Source organism: Protomyctophum parallelum (genome assembly GCF_964188405.1).
Source record: "Protomyctophum parallelum genome assembly, chromosome: 1".
NCBI lineage: Eukaryota > Metazoa > Chordata > Actinopteri > Myctophiformes > Myctophidae > Protomyctophum > Protomyctophum parallelum.
The window spans coordinates 96,917,563-96,941,224 of NC_139697.1; the positions used below are offsets into that span (position 1 = coordinate 96,917,563).

Below are 23,662 nucleotides of genomic sequence, written 5' to 3' on the forward strand. Positions count from 1 at the left end.
TGTTAACAACTAAATCCAAAACATCCAACTGTCCATGAGGGATAATGTACGACGGTTGAGAAATCATGACGGACAGGATTGTTTAAACACAGACGAAGTCGAGGTGTTTTAATCATCCTGAAGTGCATTATTTCTAAACGACTAACGGCGTGTCCTACATTATCCCACTTATTAGTTATTACACAGCTATTAATAAATGAATACATTGACCCAAAAGTAACAACAGAACGAGGTATTTCCTTGCTTGTTCCATAAGCGTTGAGCTGGCCGTGGGCCCAGCTGAAGCACAGCCTCCTCGGAAAAAAACAAGGAAGTGAGTGTTGACCAAATGGAATCCATTTTCGCCGGGTTACTGCATCGTCTTATTTCTCGCTTAAAAAAACAAATCATTGTGTGTTTTCTTCAGTGTTTGTTTACATGGCTGTCACGTTGGATATGGTATCAAATCCAAGCAGCGCAGCCAGGTGCTCTGTGGCTTTGATTAGGCAGCGGGCTGATAATAGAGCGGAGCGGTCTGTTATCAATAAATAACACACCGCTGAATTCAGCTATTGACCAATCATGAATCAAGCATTCAACCAAGCCGTGTAATAACTATCATTAATGTTATAGAGAGGGGTTCAGACCGACATGGTCCAACGTCATTTCATGCAATCAGATAGGACTTTTCTGTTTGGATGTATGGGCTGTTAAGGCCAGAAAGTAGTTTTTTATACCACTCAGTAGGCATTCCCGCATAACTTCTGGGTATGATGATGATGATGATGATGTCACACATCTGGGGCAGCGGTGGCCGAACGGTTTGCGGAGCGTTCTTGATACCGGAATGTCGCTAGTTCGTATCCCCGGACCGGCACGTTAAAATTACCACCGCTGCCCAGGCGGTGGCGTAACCGTCTGGGCACCCGACTGGTAATCCAGTCGCAGTGTGCCGCGGGTTCGACTCCCGAGCCCGACACGGCCTTTACTGCATGTCTTCCCCCATCTCTCTCCCGTTTCCTGTCAGCCTACTGTCTGTCCCTTCAAAATAAAACCAATAAAAGGCGTAAGCCGCAAAAATAAAATAAAAAATAAAAAAAATAAAAAAAATTACCACCGCTGAAGTGCCCTTGAGCAAGGCATTGAACCCCTACCATGAAATGTTCTATGAGCAGGGCCTGGCTGTAAACAAGTTCTTGAGCTTAGTATAGTTACCCTGGGTAAACATGGTACCTTTGCTTTGCTTTGCTTTGCTTTACACACATAGGCCTGGCCCTCTTATTGATGAATATTGAAGTCACACATAACTAAATCATTTTATCTGTAACAGTTAAATTGGCTGGAACCCTGTCATATTATGGTATGTTGTGTGTGTGTGTGTGTGTGTGTGTGTGTGTGTGTGTGTGTGTGTGTGTGACTATGTGTGGTCACTGGTCAGTGACGTAAACTGACCATATCCCCAAACGCAGGCTGAGCTGTTGTCCGGTCCCGGAGCCACAAAGAGGCGATAGCTGGTGTGAGAGAACATAAACACTAGATGAGACAGATAGCAGCACTTCATTCACAAAAGCTTCCATTCCATCCCCAGCTATGTGGGTCAGTCACTTGACCGGCATATTGTGTCCCATTGGTGAGCGATGCGCCGCATGCTACGCTAAACCCCAGACAGCATTGCTGCATGCCTGCACGTTTACAACACCCAGGCCAAACGCCATCCATAGTGGCAAATAGTCATGGAATGAAAGCAAGCACTTACAGGGGCAGTTCACTGAAAAGGTCGTTTGCTCGTTCATTTAATACATACATTCTACCATTTCTAATGTGCAGGTTAGTTCAGCTGTAGGCTATAGTGGTTGAATTTGTCATCCATCTGATGGGAAACCGTATTTTCGCCCCTATAGCCAAGCAAACATGTATGTATAATCATGTGTTGCTTGGCTATAGGTGCCGTTTACAGTAAGTGATATGTTTTTGGTTAAAACAAAAGGCATTTTTTGTTTTAAGTGAAAACTTTTGTCATCAATTATTCCACTGAGTGTTTGTTTGTTTTATTCATTAATGGGTTGGTTTCCCCCAATTTCTTCCAGCTCTTTACACAGAAAGAGCTGGAACAGAGTCTGTGTGGGACACCAATTTCATCCAATCGGGAGAGAGGACCCATTTATCAGCTACAACGTGTTACAAATCTCATATTTTTGTTGTTGTTGTTTTGCTGTTTTGTGACATCACTTCCAGTTTCACGTGTTAATAATCCTGTATTCTTTCTGTAGGAGTTCTCTATCCTGATTGGATGAACTTGGTATCCTGACCTAAAAATGTATTCCCTGTTTACTAAACAGCTACAGATATGGGGATAATCCTGTTATTGAACAAACACTATAGCAACTAAGCATTATGTTATACTTTTTGAAAGAATCGTGAAAATGTGGCACAAATGACAAATCTTCGAATGAAATCTTGAATGTGAATATATTCTTTTTAACTCAAATCTTTTCTTCTGGGGGGTCGTTGGAACAACATATTTTCTGATGGGGGTCGGCGGCCAATTACATATAATTTCTGGGCGTCCTTGACATGAAATAGTTTGAGAATCACTGATATAGAAACATAGGTTTTTGACATGAAATAGTTTGAGAATCACTGATATAGAAACATAGGTTTTTCTGAAAACTGTCATGAGTAGACTCGAACTTAGGTCTCAATGGGTTAATATTGAACTTCCTCTGCTTCCTATATTTAGTACAGCAGTTTGATAAGAATTGATTTCATAACGGTAAAATATCTAATGAAATAAGGGCAGCAGGTAAAATGCAAACAAACAAACAAAGAATAGGAACAAACATGGGCTTATTTGCATGCATTTATTGACAACAATTCATTTCGGGGTGCAAAGCCGACATCTTTGCATTAAACAAAACATAATTTTGATGGGAGTGAAGCGGTCGATATTTTTTTTATGTTCGTTTTTTTTAAAAGAATAAATCAGTTGGCAGTATGAAAAAAACACAATGAGTAGAAAAACTAAACATCTAACCTTTTATCACGGTCTGTAAAGAAAAGTAAGTCCAGACATTCATATTTCACAGCATTTCCAAGAATCCCCAAACAAATTGTACAGATTTTTGATTTGAACAAAGTCTATATATCCTATACGGTCCTCCTATGGTCCCAGCTGGCTGCGTTGGAGCGATGGGAGAGTCGTCCACTCGATCCTTTTAGCTCAGAGAAGCTCCATCCTTCTTCCTCCTCCGGTGATGTGGAAGTGCTAAAACCTCACAGCACAGCACCTGCAAATAAAATGAACACGACCTAAAGTTACAGTGACCAGACAGACTGACCACTAAACCAGACAGACTGACCACTGACCAGACAGACTGACCACTAACCAGACAGACTGACCACTAACCAGACAGACTGACCACTGAGCAGACGTCTGGGTTTGGCCCTGGGATCGTCCCGCTTTCAAAGCTGGGTTCTCCCGACCCTCGAAGAAAAGATCCGTATAATGACAATTTTGTATTATACAGATCACGGATCACGGTTAAAACAATAATTCTTGCATGGTTGTTTTATCCTGTTCTTTTGAAAGCTAACATTAAAGGTGATTTCGGATTTCTAGCGCCGTTTTACCGCCGTTTTTTCCCACGAAGAACGCGTGTCCAGTCTAAGATAATTCCACCTCATCCTGATTAAATCACCAGGTGAAAATAAGAATGGAAATGTCAAAGAAATAGTCCAAACTGGTGGAAATAGCAGATCGACAAGCGCTGTTCTCGGTTGGTTTCATGTGGTTAAAAGGGTCCCGGTTCGGGTGTATCTCAAAGTTTGTAATACCGTACTTTACTGTACTCCCTGCTTTTCCTTTCAACTCTACCCAACATATATATAATGTATAGTCTTTCTACACTGGATGTACGTCAACTGTACTTTGACAAGCATTCTTTTATTTGATCTATCGATATCTACCGCCATGGTGACTAACGATGTATCCTATACCTGTATCTGCGAGGACAGCCATGGTGACCAACGATGTATTCTTGGGAGTAACAGAACCGTCTGCAAAGTCCTCTATATCCACATGTCCAGTACTGCATCTCCGTATCGTTATTGGCTGGGGAGACAAGAACACGGTTTAGCCCATTTGAACGCGACTAATAACTTCATGGCCATTTTGCATATTTTCATAACTTTGCTGAATGCCACAACATCCCCACAGTGTACGCAATGGAATATGTCCATCTTTTCTATACAATGATTTGGACACAAGAAGAGTTGGCACCTTGATCAAAAATTCTCTACTTTTGTCCAAAATGTAAAAGAAAAACATATATAATTGAAAGAAACTGTCTGAGTAAAGTATACATATTAATCTCAACATGATTCAGCATCTTCCTAAATGCATCCTGAAACCTCTTATGTATGCCAAAAATGATTGAATAAATATTTTGTAGCAATATTAGGCCCTCAATTGTTCAACTTCAAACAAGTTCTAACCGTGTATAGGCTACTTTACATTGGGCTACTTAAGAAAAAGAAATTACAATTTTTACATCAAGGACCCCGCTCTATTCTTTTAGTGCCCACTCTTCCTGTGACCTTATTATAGCACACACACACACACACACACACACACAGTACAGTAAGAAAAGTGAGTGTGTGTAGTGTACAGTACACACACTGCTCGGCTTAATGCTTACCCTCCCCAGGTGGCGAGAGCATCACCAGAACGACCACAAGGACCACCAAGCTCTGGAAAGCCTTCATGATAACGTTGTTTTGGTGCCACTAAGTTGTTCTCATCAGACAGTGTGGCTGCCAGGGGGCTGACCCTGCATTTATACAGCATTTCAACAACCAACACGTCGTCCCACCGGGGGTGGAGTCCCCCTGTCCCGTCCCACACCACACCAACGTACTCTCCCTCCTCTCTATAGCGCTCTGTCCAGATCACAACAACACAGTCATGTTTTTTTAACACTCTGAACTACAGGAGGAAGAGAAAGAGATGAAGAAGCCCCCAACCTGGTGCTGAGGTTTTGCACCGTGACAACGCCCCCGACCTCTTGAAGAAGTTGGTTTGTGTAGGCCTACTTATTTGTTTTTATTTTTTAACGGAGCTATTAACGGTGCTGTACGGTGATGTTTGTTTGGTTAAAAGAAAGACAATTGTTACAAAGGTTAAAAATGCTCTGATATTGTGATGTAATTGCTGTATTTTCTCTGGAACAGTGGTCATACACCATGTCTCAAGCTCTTTAAAGAAAACAGAAAATACCTTAATGGTGACCAATTTCATCCTATTAGGAAAGAAAAACACCAATTTTCCCCCCCACCTTATATTGATAGTGTTCCAATTCCAGTTGTGTCTGCTCTTTTTTTTTGCTTTTCTTTTTTTTCCTCCATCATTTACAATTTCATGGGTTTGTTTAGCCTGTATTCTCTGTACTTTCTCCTGAATGGATGACATTTGTATCCCTCACCTGGAAATGTATATTTTCTGTTTAGTAAAGAGCTGGAGAGATGGATTTTTATTGGCTGAATTTGTCCTTGAAGAGAAAAGAGACTGGCGTGGAAAGATATCCAGGTTAGAAGAAAAAAAGAAAGAAAAAAAAACCTGCACCTTAAAAAAGTTACATATTATAATATACAGTACTTACATCAACCACCTATCCCTGCATGGCCAGTTGGAGTTTAGTAGGCTACAGGAATATCAAAAGAAGAGAGTCAAACACACTAGAGACCACAACGGACTCCTATATAAAGCAGTGATAGTCTCAGAGTCAGACCACAACCTGTAGGCTGTACACAAACATACAGCTGCAGAGTACAGCTTCAGAAGGAGCTTTTAGAGTGAGTGACCACCATGAGCTAGGTATAGCAGGCCTATGGCTCTGTCTCTCTCTCACTCCCCCCGCTGTATATGTGAACATGACAGTATAGTTCATGTGATAGTGCTGATGCTGTCAAACTACAATCAAACCCACACAAAACAGTTACACACGGCTCTGATGTGCATCATGGGGCTATTGTTGAACATCCACCCAAAAAAACGCTGTGCACAGACAGTGGACACCACAGACACATTTATATGAACAGTGTGCCCCCTAGTGCCGCGTTCACGGTATACACAGCATTTTGGTTACCTATTTATGTATATTATTGTTTATTTTGTAGTTGTTCTCAGAAACAAGACCGACGATGACAAAGAAAGAGAGATTAAGACAAGAAGCTATTGAAAGAGTATAACAGAAATAAAAGGCCTAAAAACAGCATTATTACACAGTTATAAAAACATTCATACTGTGTCAAAAGGCCACAGTGAAAATGAGTCTTGAATAAATATGTAAAGGCCTCTATAGTGAAGGAGCAGAGTGAATATGAAGGGGAAAGGTGTTCCAGAGACTTATTATATCTGGTTATTGTATAAATAAATATGATATAAATGTGATAAAAGGTCTGACAGCCTTTTGGCTCAGCTCTAGCCCAGTGTGCTGGGCTATATCCTGGCTTTGCTCCTAATCTGTTCTGCTTCCATCCTCATTTATTTCCAAGGTCACGGTAAACTTTATCGTTAAATGTGGCTTTGGGCTTTCACCTCTGCTGCACCCACACACAAAAACATCAGTGACAAAAAACAGGTGGTTTGGCAGTAAAAATGTTTTACTGTATATAGACTGTATATTTTATACATTCTTTCTATACATTTTAGTTGATCAGCCTTGTGGCCAAAGGCCCCATCTAGGTAGTCACTGGCCCCATTGCCCAAAACCTGTCCACAGCACTGATTAACCTACTATCAGAGGTATTAACACTTAACAGTATTTTTAATGACCACTTCACACTTTTCAACCTATCTTCATAGGTCCTCACTAATAATCATGATAGAATGGCACCATTTTTTCCTACTCTGTCTGTGTCTCATAGGAGGGCTGTGGGGCAGTTCAGAAATCCAAACCAGTGACATCATCGATGGGGAATCCAAGCTAATAGAAACAGCAGGCTTGCTAGTCCTAAAAAGTAAATGTGCCTACTTGTTATAGCAACACCAATAAAGGTATCTAAAGCTGCGATAGCCTGGAAAGAGAACTAGAAAACAGATAGTTAGACTACATAAGACAACAATGGAAACAAGTCTCCAGGACTTCTTTTTTTTTAGGGATGCAGGATATAATCAGTAGCATAATCGGAATCGGCCATAAAAATGCCATATCGCTATCGAAACGGTCTCAAAATAATCCCGATTATTTTAATCGTTTTTCACCAGCATAACAAATGAAAGATGAAAAATGTAAGAATTCATCAGAGAGTTCAATATAACTCAAAGGTTTCTAGTACCTCTAGTCTAGAACAAAAGCCAAATGAAATATGTCAAATCTAAAAAATAAACATTTATTTTTCTACATTTAAAGGTATATTCAGTGATTTCACTCAAAAAACCTTAGGTTTCGTTTTTGGCTGGGACCTAAGCCTTTCATCCAATCAGGATACAGAGCCAAAAACGAAACCTAAGGTTTTTTGACCCCCAGGGGTTAACTGGGGACAGGGAGGAACTCCTTATATGGTCAGCACACTCTATAGTAGAGAGGATTATCACAACAAAACAAAAAAATAAGTGATATTTGAATTAAGTGAAATCACTGAATATACCTTTAATTTGTGTACTCATCTCATTCAGTAGTCATTCCGTTGTGAAAACAGACACTTGGAAAAGAGTATAGGCTATGTATTGATTGATTGAATACTTTATTAACAGGCTTTGGGCCAAGCCCCTATAGGGCCTAGGCTTGTTTCCATTGTGGTCCTCTGTATAATATCGGAATTGGTCAGAATTGGTATCGGCAGATATAGCCCTGCAAATAATCGGAGATCGGATATCGGTCTCCCCAGCTGATTCACTGTCTGTCCTTTCTGCCTCCCCCCAGCTGATTATCTCTGTCCTTTCTGCCTTCCCCCAAGGACTATTAAAAGAGGACAGGAAGCGAAGACCGCACGGTGGACTCCATGTTGCTCCCTGGAAGGAAAGAAACATGCACAATTGAGACCAAGGAAGCTGAACGTGGAAGTGTTGGCTGCATATAGCCCATTGCGCATGTTGTTTCTGTCCTTCCAGGGAGCAACATGGAGTCCACTGTACGGTCTTCGCTTCCTAACCGCTTTTAATTAACCTTGCCTCCCCCCAGCTTCACTGTCTCTTAACCCGTTCTGAACGGGAACCCATTTTGGTGTTAGCGTCATGTTGTGCTTTAGCTATTGAAAAATAGCAGATCTACAAGCTCAAAGCGCGCCACCGAGTGGCGCGCTACGAGCTTGTAGGTCTGCTATTTTTGAAAAATCGAGCGACTGACTTTTTTAATCTGATCTCAGGTCAGAATGGGTTCATCAGACCAGTGTGTGTCCAGTGGAAACCTCGTATGAATCTGATCTCAGGTCAGAATGCCTCAGTGTCCCGCCTCCATGGGTGCATGTTCTTTTAGGCCACCCTCTCTTACGCTTCCCCTGGTGATTCCAACCCAGGGCCTTGCAAAACAGTACAGTGGTACGAATATTATACAAATGGTGCTAAAGGGATAAATTATTAATTGAATATGAAGGACCCCAATGGAAACATTTGTAAAAAGTTTGTTTTTAAAGTAAAAAGTCAACACCTGTTTCCTACTCGTTTATGCATAGTATTGTGTATATTTGTCTGTCATTGATGTTTTTCGATGAATTGAGTACTGTAAAAAAAATCTTCCCCCCAAGGGGTACCTAAGTCAAAAAAGTTTGGGAACCCCTGATGTAGTTGATTAACAATAATTGTAACTCTTGAGAGTTAATAAGGGTTCATTTGGTTACTAACTCCATCTTTTAAATGAGGACCACTGGTGGTCCCTGGACCACTGTTGATCCAATTGATCACCATAGCAACCCCAGCCTAGGCCTGATTAGGTAAATTCCCAACACCTGCTAAATCCTCCAAACCTGTATCTTGATTGGAATCAATCTCCACTCACACTCCTCTCAGTCATGCAGCTACACAGACACATCCCAGGCACACTTTGGTAGGCCTATAACCCTGTCCTGTTTGGATGACAATATTGCCTTTCCAACAGATTTACATTTTTTTTTAAAGAGGGGAAAAAAAGGGGAAAAAAACGATTATCGATTATTAATTTTCATAATCGATTTTGGGTCCTATTAACGATAATCGATTAATCGGACCCATCCCTAGTATGCGGATCACCAATGGAAACAAGCTAATACTTAGGCTTTCTTGGATTCATCCTTGTATTGAACTGTACTTTCCTGTGCTTTTTCCCCCCCTTAATAAAGTTCAATAAATTCACACAAGGTCAATTCACATTGACCTATTATATAGCGCCACCAGGAGGCCACAACCTGACCTGGCCTGGTGACTGGAGATGGAGACCTCCTGCATGTGCCCCGAGGCGAGGGGACACCTTTTCTAGATTCCATTGGCTGTGGCTACACTGGCAGGCGTGAAAGCTTCAGTTGTCCGTCGCGTCAGGTCTCACTTTAAATCCTTCCGGGGCTTTGGGCGGTTCCTAGAGGAGACGCACACGGAAGCCTATTTAAACGCCTGTAGTCCTCTATTTCTTCGTTAGCGAAATGGGCGTGAGAGGGACGTTTGAGTGACAAGATGTTGACACAGACAAAGGCGCATTCTAGTGTAGGCTCTATATCTTGCTGCCTTGCTACTTGGCTATGGAGTCAGTCGACAGTCGACTGGTTAACCTACGTGCCTTTGGAACGGGGGACCCGGGTACGCCTCCCGGCCGAGGAGTTTTAAAACTAGTTTTGTTTTCGCCGACGACTTGCGGACGGACAACTTACATCTGACGCTCTCCTCCGCGCGGCGTCAGATGTAAGCTGCCGACAAGCGTGTGTCACCCGGCGGTGAGAAGGAGAAGGAGATTTTTGATTGATTGATTTAAATATTTATTAACAGTTTGCAGAATTACAATACATTTCAAGCACAAACTCAATACAAAGACTGTTAACTGTGAGTGGACGAACCAATTAAGCATTACACTTGTTTACAACAGGGTCCACATTGTTCAATTCATCAAAACATTAAAGACGTACAAATAGACACTTCTATATAGTTAAAGAACAGAACAGGAATTCATCATAAAACAGTGTTCCCTGACCGGGAATCGAACCCGGGCCGCGGCGGTGAGAGCGCCGCACCCTAACCACTAGACCACCACGGAGATGGATAATGGTGATGAGAAGGGCAGCACATGATGAAGAGAACGGGCTATTTTATAAAGTATAAAAAAAAGTTATTTTCAATGTCATGGATCAGGGTTACAGTAGTAAATGACAATGTAATTCAGCCAGGGGTGCCATGGATGAAAAGATTACAGGGGTGATCTGAAGCAAACATGAGAACCAATGCTTTACTTTATTTCTTCAGACGATTTTTCAATGTTTTGTTAATAATTTGGACATAATGTTACTTCGAGCAGTTCGAGCTGCCCACTGCCCAGATGTCTTCCTGTATCCCTTGACATGGCTTCACAATTCCCTCCCAGGGGGCGTTTGACAGCGTGAAAGAAGACAACTACAAGTATAACTCCTCCCAGTGGACGGGCTGCAGGCTGCATCTGTTCCATTGGCTAGTGCCTATCACTGCCGGGTGACGCGCTTCATTTTCACGCTTGTGCGCGGCTTCCATTTGAGTCTGTCCGTCGCGTCCATTTGAGACTGTCCGTAGCGTCCGTCGGACGCGGAGGTGGAGCTTATTTTCCATCCACCAGCTGTCTAAAAAACCCACGAAGAAGAAAGCTTGAGCTTCAAGTTCACGCGTCTGAAGCTCCTGGTGTGCTCACAGGGATTGTGTCCCTGTCTGTGTATTAAATTCAAACAGATGAAGGTAGGTGGCGGTACCGGCGGGGTACCTTTGGCTTTCCCGCATTTACGCGCGACGAAGACGAAGAAGAGCGCGACTTCCGGTCCCAGCAGCGACGTCACTAAACCAAACAAAACAAAACACAGCGCTCGCGCTGCTCTCGTCTCATTTACTTCCAAGATGGCGGACCTCCTGGGCTCGATCCTGAACTCCATGGAGAAACCTCCGACCGTGGGCGACGCGCAGAGCCGCCGAAAGGCGAAAGGTACTGAGCCTTTCACACCGCGTAGCGCCGCGACGGACCCCCGCACGTCCATCCACGACCCCCGCGGTGTTTTAGTACAACGGCGAAACATGTCCATGTTGTTTATTGTTTAAAAGGGCAAAGCGAGGAGGGTTCATTTCCCCCTCCTCCTCCTGTGTGTTTCTCTATTCTCATTGGCCCGCCGTCCTGTCAATCAAGGCAACGGCGTGTATGGGCCTTAAAAAAAAAGAACAGATGTACAAGCTATCGACGCGTCGCAAGTGACGCGTTGATGGGCTTGTAGATCTGTTCTTTTCAGTTTTGGGGGGCGGACGAGCGACACCGTCGTACCAGGGAGTTGTAACTAGTGAGCAGTGTTGCCATGTCTGCTTATTATAAGCGACTTTGGCCCCCTCTGTTTTCCACCCCCCCCCCCATGCAAAGTTACTTTAGTTGCGGATTTTTGGGCTTGTTTCTAAAGTGTAGTTGCTTATTGTTTCTAAAGTGTAGTTGCTTATAGTTTATAAAGTAGTTGCTTATTTTGTTTATAAACTGTAGTTGGTTGGTTATTGTTTATAAAGTGTAGTTGCTTTTGTTTATAAAGTGTAGTTGTTTATAAAGTGTAGTTCTTTGTTTATAGAGTGTAGTTGCTTATTGTTTATAAAGTGTAGTTGGTTATTGTTTATAAAGTGTAGTCGCTTATTTTTTCTAAAGTGTACTTGTTTTTTGTTTCTAAAGTGTATTTGGTTATTGTTTCTAAAGTGTATTTGGTTATTGTTTATAAAGTGTAGTTTATAAAGTGTAGTTGCTTATTTTGTTTATAAAGTGTAGTTGGTTGGTTATTGTTTATAAAGTGTAGTTGGTTGGTTATTGTTTATAAAGTGTAGTTGCTTATTTGGTGCTTGTTTCCTAAATGTTGTTAAAACAAGTGGTTCTCACACATTTCATTTCAAAAAACAATCAAGGACCCCCAATTGTCATCCGCATACCCCCCCCCCCCCCCCCCCATCTGAAAATACAAGATTTATGTTGTTAAAAATGTTTCAGAACTATTCAAAATGACCATTTCCCCCCAAAATAATTTCAAGCCCTCCTTTTGGGCTCATAGTCCTGGTTTGGTTGCTTATTTCTCTCGCAGAATCTGGCAACACTGTAAGTGATGCTTTTAAAGTAACAGTGCAACTTGAGTAGTAGCCTAAGCACTGCCAGAGAATGTTACTATTTATTATTGTTATGGAGAGGAAACTATTTATTTGAAATACTGCTCTCTTCAGCTGTGTTAATAATAATAATAAACGTATCTGATGGCAAACAGGAGGATATTGTCTCCTATTCATCCAGCTAGTCTCCCTCTGTTATCATAACAAATTGTTTTCTTTCTGAAGCATCTTAAATGCACTTGTCCTGCATGTGTCTAATAATCCCTTTCAGCCATGTATGTGTGTCTGATTGATGTTACGTTCTTAAGTTTAATGTTGCCACTAAATGTTAATGGAACTGGAAGTTCAGTTGCAATTGCAAACACTGTATTTGATCACTTTGGTTAATGCATTCTGCCATTCTCCAATTGTCCGGCAGTAACTGCATGGTGATTAGTCTATATAGCTCTATACTATTAAGTGTTGCTTGTCAACTGAGAGATGCATTATTTGGCCAGCTTTTACAGTGAAATGCTGTTTCAACAATGCATTTGCACTTTCCATTTGTTAGGTCATCTGTTGGAAATATAGGATAACACATCAGAGGAGTTTACAATTGCAATCCTATATATCCTGCTTTGAATGCTAGCTGCTTGTACATGAATGGACGCTGTAACTGTAAGACAGCTTTTATACGGGTAGATTCAGGGGATTGGAGTGACTTTATTTGAATGGATTCTCTGTTGTTACCATGAATTTACCCTCCAAGAACCCCTTGAATCTGAAATGCCCTCATTGCAGGACTTTGAATGTCATGACATTTCACTAGAAAACGTTTTGTTCTTGTTCTGTAAACTTGTAGGTTTGTCCTCCTATAGCGCAAACATGACACTAAACCTTGTTTGTAACGGAAATGCTACTCATTCAAGGAGAAGTAAAAACAGACAGCATGACAACAGTGTTTATTTAGGTAGCATTTTATTTATTGTTTTTATGTATTTATTACGGGTACGTTCTTTGATCAACTGGCATCTTATAGTTTCAAGTACAGTTCATTTTCGATAGTATATTGTTTAGAGACTTTAGACTGATTATAGGTTCATTGTTTGCCTATGATCCTAGCACTACAATGCTCTCTCTGCATTTGATGTGTGTGCTTGCCTTGCATATTATGGTCAGTCGCTCTGGATAAACTAAATGCTTATTATTAATACATTCAAATAAAAAGTGCTTATTGTGTTCTTTCAGAGCAAGCAGCAAAGTTCAAGAAGATGCAGGAAGATGAAAAGAGAAAGAAAGCAGAGTTCCGTAAAAAGGTGAGATGTCGATAATCAATATGATTTTAAACCAACGACATTCCTGTCTTCTATAATAGTATGTAAATATCTGAAGTTGTCCCTTATGAGTTTAAGCAAATGTAGAGACGGCCTCACTCCGATATCTGTTGTCTCACTAAATGCCCTCTCTGGTGTGTGCAAAACGTATTGTCTTGTACTAGGGTTGAGAACTGCAACCGCATCCAACACAGAGGAACTGGAATCGGGTCCATTGCATTTGAAATGTTTTTTTTTGTTTGTTTTTTGTCACACTGTCAGAGCTGGTATGTGGACCTCACGTCTGCAGTCTGCTATACAATAACAATACCAGAGGTTCTCAAACATTTTATTTTCAATGACCACCGTAACTGTCAGAGTTACAGACCTGTAAGGGTCTATTTGGAGTTGTGGGTAGCTTTGAGAAACACTATAATATATAGTATGCAAATTGCAAATGTATGATTTAATTTATGTTCATGAAAAAATTTAATCGATGGCAAAATTATATGTAATTTATATATGTTCTTAAAATATATAGAAATCGCGAAAAGGAACCGCTAAGAAATCGGACTCGTCAATGACCCGGGACCATTACTGAAAATCCTGCAGGATCCCAAATGTATTGCCTTGTTCACATGCAAAGTCTTTAACACAAAGACCCTGTTTCTCTCCCCCTCAGATGGAGAAAGAGATTTCACAATTCATCCAAGACAGTGGTCAGCAGAAGAAGAAATATAATCCCATGGGAAAGATTGAAAGGAGTATATTGTAAGTACTGGAATTATTTGTGTGACAATTAATTGTCACTTAATCGTGACAGACCTAATCATGTTGTGCTTGTAGTTTAGAACCGCCTTGTGGCGATGTATATAAATGGTCAACGTATGACCTTGCTTCTTAAAGGTATTATGACATTATTTATAACATAATTTTTGGTCTTGGCCATGGTCCTTCAAACGTGTCTAAAAAGTTTGAACACTCAACTCCACTCCAGTATTTCTTGCCAGGAGTTTTTGTGTATGTGTAATCTGCATCCTGAGAAGGCATGGAAAAACACATTCTTTTAGCCTGTAGATGTCGGTAATTCCCCCTTTCCTGTCAACCCAAGATGCGCTTCTTTGACAACTTGGTAGGAACGTCACCGTCAAAAATAAAAGAGTCTTCATCTAGGCCAGTTGGTATCCAGTGTAAGGACTTGTGTTGATTGACACAGCCAACAACAGGGCAGATTGATTTTTCTCTAGAAGCCATTATTAGTAAGTATTACAAAGAAACAAAGTCGCGGTCACAATGAGGAAGCAGGGAGGAGAGGCACTAGGGGGAGGAGAGGAGAGGGGCGGAGAAGAGAGGGTAGGCAGGGAGCAGAGGGGAGGGGGCGGAGGTTTAGCGGAGATCTACGTATATTACTGCCGTCCAACCCGATGAGACATTTTTGCATAATTATTCACAAAAGTCCAGAAAGCAGAGAATACACTGAATGTTCAAACTTCGTTTTTCTTTGGTGACATTGATGTCAAGAAAAGCCAAAAAATCTACAAAAATGTGTTTTAAATGTCACAATCCCTTTAATGTTCCCCCAAAGGCACGACGTGGCAGAAGTGGCTGGTCTGACGTCGTTTGCGTTCGGGGAGGACGAGGAGAGCAGATACGTGATGCTGTTCAAGAAGGTGAGACTGACCGCCTCGTTTACACTCATTGTTGTTTTTTTGTAGCTTTCGCCTTTATTTCATATTTTTTAATGGACAGCAATGCAATGATAAATACACGTCATATGTATCATGGCGTCGCTGTCGGCTCCAGTGTTATTATATTTAACTGCCCCGGCCCCTGCCCAGGCATCATTCCTTCTGAACCACAATGTTTGAATGCCACAGAGAGCCTGTAACTGTGCCTGGAAGCCGTCATCTTGTTGTCATTTCCATTCACGAAAATATATTTAAATGTAAAAGAAATATTTCTAAACATGAAACGGAAGTGGGACTCTACCTAAAACATGTGAGTTTCGTCTAGAGACTAGTTGTGTGTGTGTGTGTGTGTGTGTGTGTGTGCCATAGCGTTTAACGGCGCTCTTGTGTTCGGTTCTCTCTGCTCGGCAGGAGTTTGCTCCGTCAGACGATGAGCTTGAATCCTATCGTAAAGGAGAGGACTGGAACCCCCAGGTGGCGGAGCAGATGAAAAGACTGAAGGTAAGAACATTCACCCTGAGGGCACGGTGGCGCGGTCAGTAGCGCTGTCAAATCACAGCTGGAAGGTCCTGGGTTCGATTCCCGCTGGGGCCGTCAAGACCATCTCAAAGCTCCTCATTCATTGTCCATGTTTCAGCACCGTGCAGAAAGGATACTTCAGTTCCCACACAGGCTTTGAACAGGTTGAGACGAGATATAGTGTGGGATTTCGAATATTGCCGTGTCTGGTTTTAACCAGCCTTATTTTATTTTATACCCTATACATTTTGAAAATAGCAAATCTACAAGCTCACACAGCTTGTATTGTGTATATATATATAAAAATATATATTCTCTCTCTCTCTCTCTCTCCCCCCTCCAGGAACAGGCTGCGTTAGAAGAGGCTGCAGACAGCAAATCGGTGAAGACGGAAGCCTGTCCCAACTCCAACTACAGAGACAAGTACGTTCACCTGATCGGCACCTCCTCTGCCAAGGAAGCAGCGCACACGCTGGAGGCCAACACTTCATACGGCATGGGTGAGTTCTCTTTGTCCCTGCCTCCATTCGTGCAGTCAACGCTGCCAGTAACATGTAACAATGTGGTGATGATATGCTGAAACAAGCACTTTATGCCGGCACTCTATATCCTAGCACTTTTTCCTGAATGTAGCCTTTCTTATTTTTTATCCTCGATTCTATATCTAGATGCGCCCAGACCTCTGTTTATGCTATGGTGTCTCATGTCTGTTGTTGTCCTGTATTGTTTGTATGTTTTAAACCACTACTCTTGCTGTAAACCTAATTGCCCTTCTGGGACATTAAATATCCGAACAGATTTTGAAATCCGGTTTTGAAACACACTACAAGATGTTAAAACTAGTAAGGGGCCCATTTAGAGAATTGGCAAATGTAGTTGCCCTGATGCAGCCTGGCGGCTGGGCGGGACCCTTAGGAATCCTCTTTGGGAAAACAGAGGCCCCACAACATGTGATTCAAATTTGGGGTTTATTTATTAATTGGAGATCTTGGAAGTATTAGATTGAGTCATTGCCCCGGACGGCTGGCGTAGCCGTCTGGGCACCTAGGGGTCCATTTTCGTCACCGCAGCCGCTAAACCCCTTACAATTTACAATTTAGGCATTTAGCAGACGCTCTTAATCCAGAGCGACTTACATTAAGCAAGAACAAAAAAGCATGGGAATACATCACATAAAAACATTTATCAAGAGACATGCGTAAGCTAAGAAAGTAACGGTGGAAGATCCGGTGATGACGTCAGCGTGAGAGAGACGCTTCTGCTGTCCTCCCCAAACCCCACCGAGAAAATGTTAGTTTAAACACTACTTATAGTAGTTATCAAAGTTTATTTCATGGTAGAGCAAACCTAATAATGTCAACCAACGAGGAAAAGAAGAAGAAAGCACAACGCGTCGCAATTGACACTCGCTCAGCGACAAAGAAACATGACGACCCGCACCAGGAAGACGCCGACATTGAACTTGAACATGGCGCTGCGGGTGGCCGCGACGAGACAAGTCATTGGGAAAATCTCGCTGCCCGTGTGGTCCGCGATGTGACGGAAAAGATAGGTGCCCTGATGGACCAAAAGCTTACTGCCCTGACTACAACACTGGAGGGCTTTAATAGCCGACTGTCGGACAATACCAAACGCATTACAGAGGCTGAATCCCGCATCTCAGCGGCCGAGGACAACGCAACAACAATGGAAAACAGACTGAAAAAGCTGGAAAAAACAGTGACGACTCTGCAACAGCGAGCGGAAGATGCCGACAATCAAAGCAGACGGGAAAGCGTTTGTATTATGGGTCTGAAAGAGGGGACAGAGGGCAAACAGCCTGTTAAATTCTTCGAGACCTGGCTTCCTACTCTGCTTAATATCGAGTCAGAAAACGGCAGTGTGAAGATTGACAGGTGTCGCAGGGCGGCAGGAGACATCAAGCCTGATACAACTAGACCTGTCGTCATAAAATTTCAAACTATGCGAGATGCACAAATAATTATGACTGCAGCACGGGCGAAAGGCGAGCTGAACTACGAGGGCAACAAACTTCTTATCAGACCGGACATCTCATATCAGACCAGGATGGCAAGACGAGGATACAACGCCGTGTGTGACAAACTCATCAAAAAAGGGATACGATTTAAAATGCGCCTCCCTGCGAGACTAACTATTACATGCAACGGCAAGGACCACTCCTTCAAGACCCCACAAGAAGCTGAACACTTTCTGAAAGAATTGGAATAAAGGTATTGCCCACCCTACACACGGATCGGACTGATGGAATGTCGAACGGACTCTCTCTCTTCTCCCTCTCTCTCTCTCTCTCTCTTTTCTTTTTCTTTCTTCTTCTTTTTTTTTATTATCTCCCAGCGGTGCTTCACATCATACTGGTATGTAGCCGTAGGCTATTATGTTTATATTAAAGGACTCGTTTATATTACTGAAATGTACAGCTCTGATTTCTGGCACATGGAGCACAACGAGCTGGATTAGTGTAGTCTGGATACTATATTGCAAGCATAATCTATAACCCATGGAGTACTACAGTAGTTTATGGTGTTAATGATATATACATATATTTTTATTATCACTTTATTTTCCCGAAACAATGGATTTAAAATCATGATTATGGATCTGTGGTACAATTATATGTATGTGTGTATGTATGTATATATATATATATATGTATATGTATATATGTGTGTATATATGTATATATATATATATTTATCTTTTTTTTTTTTTTTTTACACACTTTTCATGCAAGTCTGGCAAATAGACCAATGTAATTTCAATATATACACAAAAAATGATTTATTCCCTTAGCTTATTATTATTATTACTTTTCCTCTCCTCCTGATTGCAACTTTTCCTTTATCCCCATAAGGGCCACATTACGTGGACAAATAAAAATAAATAAAAAATGAATGGTAAAAAGGAATAAACAGAGTGAAGAAAATGGGTATTGAAGGAAGAGATACTTGGTTAGGAAATAGTTATAGCCTACTATTTTTGGTTAAATTATCAGATGCCAGTAGCCTACACTACCTGTAAACATCTGGCTGAATTTACATCTACAGACAAGGAGTGAAGCTCCAGTATTATTAGGTTATATTTACTACCATCTGATTACTCGGTGTGGGGATGGGGGGTGTTTGTGCGGAGAGGGGCTGATCTCAGTAGGGATTTTATCACTCGGTAGATTGGCCTTATACTCTCCTGTGGCGGGACTCCTCTCAGCTTCACTGGAGCGATGTTAATCATTTTAGCCCATCCATTAGGGATGAGCCGTATGTGTTTTATGTGTAATCCGTCTGTACAAGACAGTAGGGTTATTTTGTTGTATGTACCTCACCCCCTCCCCCCTCCGCTCACCTCCTTTATTCTAGCCATCTATAGACCTGCCCACATTAACTTCAATAGGCGTCAGGTACGCACTCATGCAACACATTATGTATTGTATTAGTATTAGACATGAGTGATCTTAAAATTATAACCCTCAATGTGAAGGGTATAAATAATGTGGTCAAGCGTCAAAAAATATTGACCTATTTGAAAAAAGAAAAAAGTCAAATAGCCTTTTTACAGGAAACTCACCTGTCTGATCTAGAACATATGAAATTACAGCGTAACTGGGTAGGCCAGGTATATCACTCCTCATACAATACAAAAAGCCGCGGAGTAGCTATTCTTGTACATAAGAATCTCCCATTTACCTTAGAAAAGGCTGTGTCCGACGATGAAGGGAGATATATCTTGCTATCAGATTTCCTTTTTGGTGAACATATCCTTTTGGGCTGTGTATACGCTCCTAATGTATTCGAGGCCTCTTTTTTCTCAAAATTACTGTCTGCAATATCCGCATTCTCAATTAATTATACCATCATTGGGGGAGATTTTAACTCCACTCCTAACCCAAATATTGACCAGTCAACCCCACGACCTACCCCGTCTCGTAAATGTGTCAGACTTGGAGAACTATGTAATGATTTGGAGCTATTTGATGTTTGGAGACTACTCAACCCAAGAACAAGAGACTTCACTTTTTTTTCTCGACCCCACCAGGTGTATTCGAGAATCGATTTTTTCCTGACGTCTAGAATGATATTGGATAGGACTAAGGAGTGTATAATAGGCACACAGACGCTCTCAGATCACTGTCCAGTTAGCCTGACTGTCCACCCGCCCTATAGGGACCCTGCCAGTAGACAATGGCGTTTGAATCCTTCTTTGATGAGCAGCCCCCCGTTTTTGGAATATATTACTAATAAATGGAAGTTCTTCTTCTCTGTAAACAAAACTCCCGGGATGAGCCCCTCCACATTGTGGGAGGCAGCAAAAGCTTATCTCCGGGGCTGTATTATTTCGTACAACTCGGCTCAACGGAAAGAGGCCTTCAAAAATCAACTGGAACTTGAAAATTTAATCTTAAAATTGGAATCTGAATGTAAACGTTCCAGGTCTAATAATTTGGCAAAACAATTAGATGCCGCCCGTTCAGCTCTAGACCAACTTCTGACAAAACAAGCTGAGTCCACCATTTATGCTGCAAAGCACCAGTTCTATGAATCGGGAAACAAACCCGGTCGACTCTTGGCCCGACTGGCGAAAGGTAAACAGAATTCTAACACAATATCCTCCCTCAAAGATGACAATGAAGTTAGCCATCACACCTCTAAGGATATAAATAAAATTATGAAATCCTTTTACCAAAAGTTATACACTTCGGAGTGTGGAACCTCTGACCAGCAGAGGAAAGATTTTCTGGATAAAATAACATTTCCGACACTGTCTGAAGAACACAGAGAGACTCTCTGTAAAGACATAACAGAGGAAGAAATACTCAAAACGATAAAAACCCTTAAAGGGGGTAAGGCCCCAGGCCCGGACGGCTACGGCCCAGAATTCTATAAAAAAATGAGTAAGGTTATAGTCGGTCCTTTGAGAGAGATGTATGCAGACTCACTACAAAGAGGCAGTCTTCCCCAAACCCTGAACTTGGCTAATATATCTCTCATCCTCAAAAAAGATAAACCAGCCGACATATGTGGCTCCTATAGGCCCATTAGCTTAATAGCGGTGGACAGTAAAATACTCTCCAAATTATTATCAAGGAGGATAGAGAGACTGCTGCCTCTGATAATAAACCCAGACCAGTCAGGTTTTGTACAAGGCCGACACTCTATTACGAACGTGAGGCGGTTATTGAATGTTATACAGTACTCTAATCAGCTGAAATACAAAGCGCTAGCAGTGTCACTCGATGCGCAGAAAGCTTTTGATAGAGTAGAATGGCCGTATTTGTTCGACGTCATGGAGAGATATGGACTTGGAGGGAATTTCCTTAAGTGGATTCAAACCATCTACCACTCTCCCGTGGCCTGTGTCCTCACCAATGGCACCTGCTCTGAGCCTTTCCCCTTGGCAAGAGGCACAAGGCAGGGGGACCCCCTAAGCCCATTATTGTTTGCCGTCGCACTCGAACCGCTAGCGGAGGCTATCCGGTGTCATCATGATATTGAGGGGGTCTCACTTACGACCGGGGGCACCTCCCACAAAATAGCTTTATATGCCGATGACATTATACTGTTTCTTTCCTCCCCGAAGAGGTCAGTGCCCACTGTCCTCTCAATTGTTAAAGACTTTGGCGCTATCTCAGGCTACAAAATTAACCAAAGTAAATCAGAGGCTATGCCACTAGGAACTCTGACCAAATCAGACATCCCAGATAACTTTCCCTTCAAATGGACTACGTCAGGATTCACATATCTTGGCATTAAAGTCTCTCCCAACTTAAAAGATCTGTCACGTCTGAATCTGGCCCCAGTCACTACAGCGGTTAAGAGAGATCTGGAACGGTGGCATGACCTCCCACTTTCTTTCATGGGACGGGCGAGTTTAATAAAAATGAACATTTTACCCCGCCTTCTATACCCCTTACAAATGCTTCCCTTATGGGTATCCAAAAAAGAGGTCAAGGATTTGGAGAAGGCTTTTTCTAAATTCATTTGGCATGGAAAGAGACCCAGGCAAAGATTTAACATCTTGCAGCGACCAACCAGTAAAGCGGGCCTTGCCATGCCAAATATACTATTCTATAACTGGGCGTGTCACGCTCGTTACATCTGGGAATGGCTACAAGCCTATCTACACAATAAGAACTGTGTGGACTCGTGGGGCTGCTCACCAAACTCACTATGGGCACTGGTAACCGGTAATAAAGATACGATTCATAGGGAGATACGAGACAACCCAATTATCTATAATTCTATTAGAGTGTGGCGACAGATTACCAACTACGAAGGGAGAGAAGACCAAAGGTCTTTGCTAGTACCAATCTCTTGTAACCATGAATTCAGACCGGGGTGCAGCTCGGCCATCTTTACGACCTGGCACTCACTAGGGCTCCGTGTACTGGGGGATCTGTTTAGAGATGGTGTTCTGATGTCTTTTCAGCAATTGCAGACACAGTTTAACCTTCCAAGAGAACATTTTTTTGGTTTCTTGCAAATACGACACTTCATTAACTCACTACAGCTGCCAACACCACTGGTCTCCCTTTACAGTAAAACAGAGAATTTCTTATGCAACTGTAGCAAGGTATCACATTTTATTTCATCGTTTTACTCACTGTTGTACTCATTGGACTCCCAGGAGTTACCATCCCTCCGTAAATGGGAGAGAGATCTTAACAATGAATATATTGAAGATGACTGGCAAGAGGCCATTGACTCAGTTAAAAAGGTTTATACCTGTAACAGACTAAGAGAAACACAATATAAAATTCTTCACAGATTACACATCACACCAGTGTTGCTAAACAAAATGGACCGTTCAATATCTCCTTTATGTTCGAAATGTCAAACAGATCTGGGTAACTACTATCACTACTTTTGGGAATGTAAGTGCATATCCAGGTTCTGGGGCCAAGTGGCACGTGAGTTAAGCGACATTTTTAAGATGAGAATAAAGAAGGATCCGGGAGCTTTCTTACTGGGACTCCCATCAAAAGAAATTCATTTGACACCCCTACAATTTAAACTATTTGATAAACTTCTACTTTCAGCCAGGAAATGCATTCTGATAAACTGGATTAAGGATAAGCCACCAACGGTACAAATGTGGTATAGAGAGATCTTTGGTGTGCTACCCCATGAAAGACTCTGTGCAATGCATAGAGGCAACGACGCTTCCTTTCAGGAGGTGTGGGCCCCACTATTAGACTATTTCCCTACTGAAATATCTCGGATCCTTCTAAAAGCCCAATGCCCCATTGTTTGGACAGATCTAGGATAATAAAAAAAAACTGTATGTGAATGGGCTTGAGACAGGTGCAATATTCGGGTTATCTTGGATTGTTTTTCTTTTTGCTTGTTTTTCATTTGGTTCTGCTTCCTATGGTATGGTGTGAATGATGGTGTAGAGGAAATGGAGGAACCCCCCCCCCCCCCCCCTGTCCTAATGTTGTTGTTTCATTGTTTGTTTTCTCTGTTTATATGTTATGTCAGTTAGGCAAAGTATGTCCTTTGTAATGGTTTGTAACTGTATGTGAAAAAAAAATTCAAAAACCAATAAAAATATTAAAAGAGAAAGTAACGGTGGAATATCTATATAATGAAGCTATACATATAAACTATACATCTATACTACTATGCTATACATATGTACTATGACGTGCTATGACTACATACAATGCAATTATAGTGCTGTCTACATAACATGCTATAAGTCTGTATCAAATACTATCTAAGTCTACAGAAATGCTATCTAAGGGGGTGGGGTAAGTGCTATGGGCCATGATGGAGTCTGAAAAGGTGGGTTTTCAGACTACGGCGGAAGATTGGGAGTGATGCTGCAGTTCTGACTGCAATGGGAAGTGCATTCCACAGTTTTGGAGCCAGAAGGGAGAAGAGTTTGGGACGTGTGGAGCGTTGTCCCGG

General features: G+C 41.9%; 2 protein-coding genes across 3 annotated transcripts in view; one reads left to right on the forward strand and one right to left on the reverse strand.

Annotated features, from left to right (window-relative positions):
* Positions 1–3,244: 3,244 nt before the first annotated feature.
* defbl2 (defensin, beta-like 2) lies at positions 3,245–4,720 on the reverse strand (the record flags this gene model as incomplete). Its single annotated transcript, XM_083784587.1, has 3 exons — positions 4,677–4,720; positions 3,976–4,090; positions 3,245–3,266 (listed from the first exon to the last, which is right to left on the reverse strand). Exons 1-3 carry the CDS (start codon positions 4,696–4,698, stop codon positions 3,245–3,247), a joined length of 159 nt encoding a protein of 52 aa, XP_083640713.1. The 5' UTR covers positions 4,699–4,720.
* A 6,255-nt stretch (positions 4,721–10,975) lies between these two features.
* Positions 10,976–23,662, forward strand: part of LOC310866892 (sperm-associated antigen 7 homolog) — a 40,856-nt gene continuing 28,169 nt past the window's right edge. For both annotated transcript variants that reach the window (XM_083776689.1, XM_083776688.1), the window contains exons 1-6: positions 10,976–11,099; positions 13,466–13,533; positions 14,213–14,301; positions 15,116–15,200; positions 15,630–15,719; positions 16,081–16,237. In XM_083776689.1, coding sequence (XP_083632815.1) covers positions 11,015–11,099; positions 13,466–13,533; positions 14,213–14,301; positions 15,116–15,200; positions 15,630–15,719; positions 16,081–16,237 — 574 coding nt within the window. In that variant the 5' untranslated portion in view covers positions 10,976–11,014. The remainder of the gene's footprint in view (positions 11,100–13,465; positions 13,534–14,212; positions 14,302–15,115; positions 15,201–15,629; positions 15,720–16,080; positions 16,238–23,662) is intronic.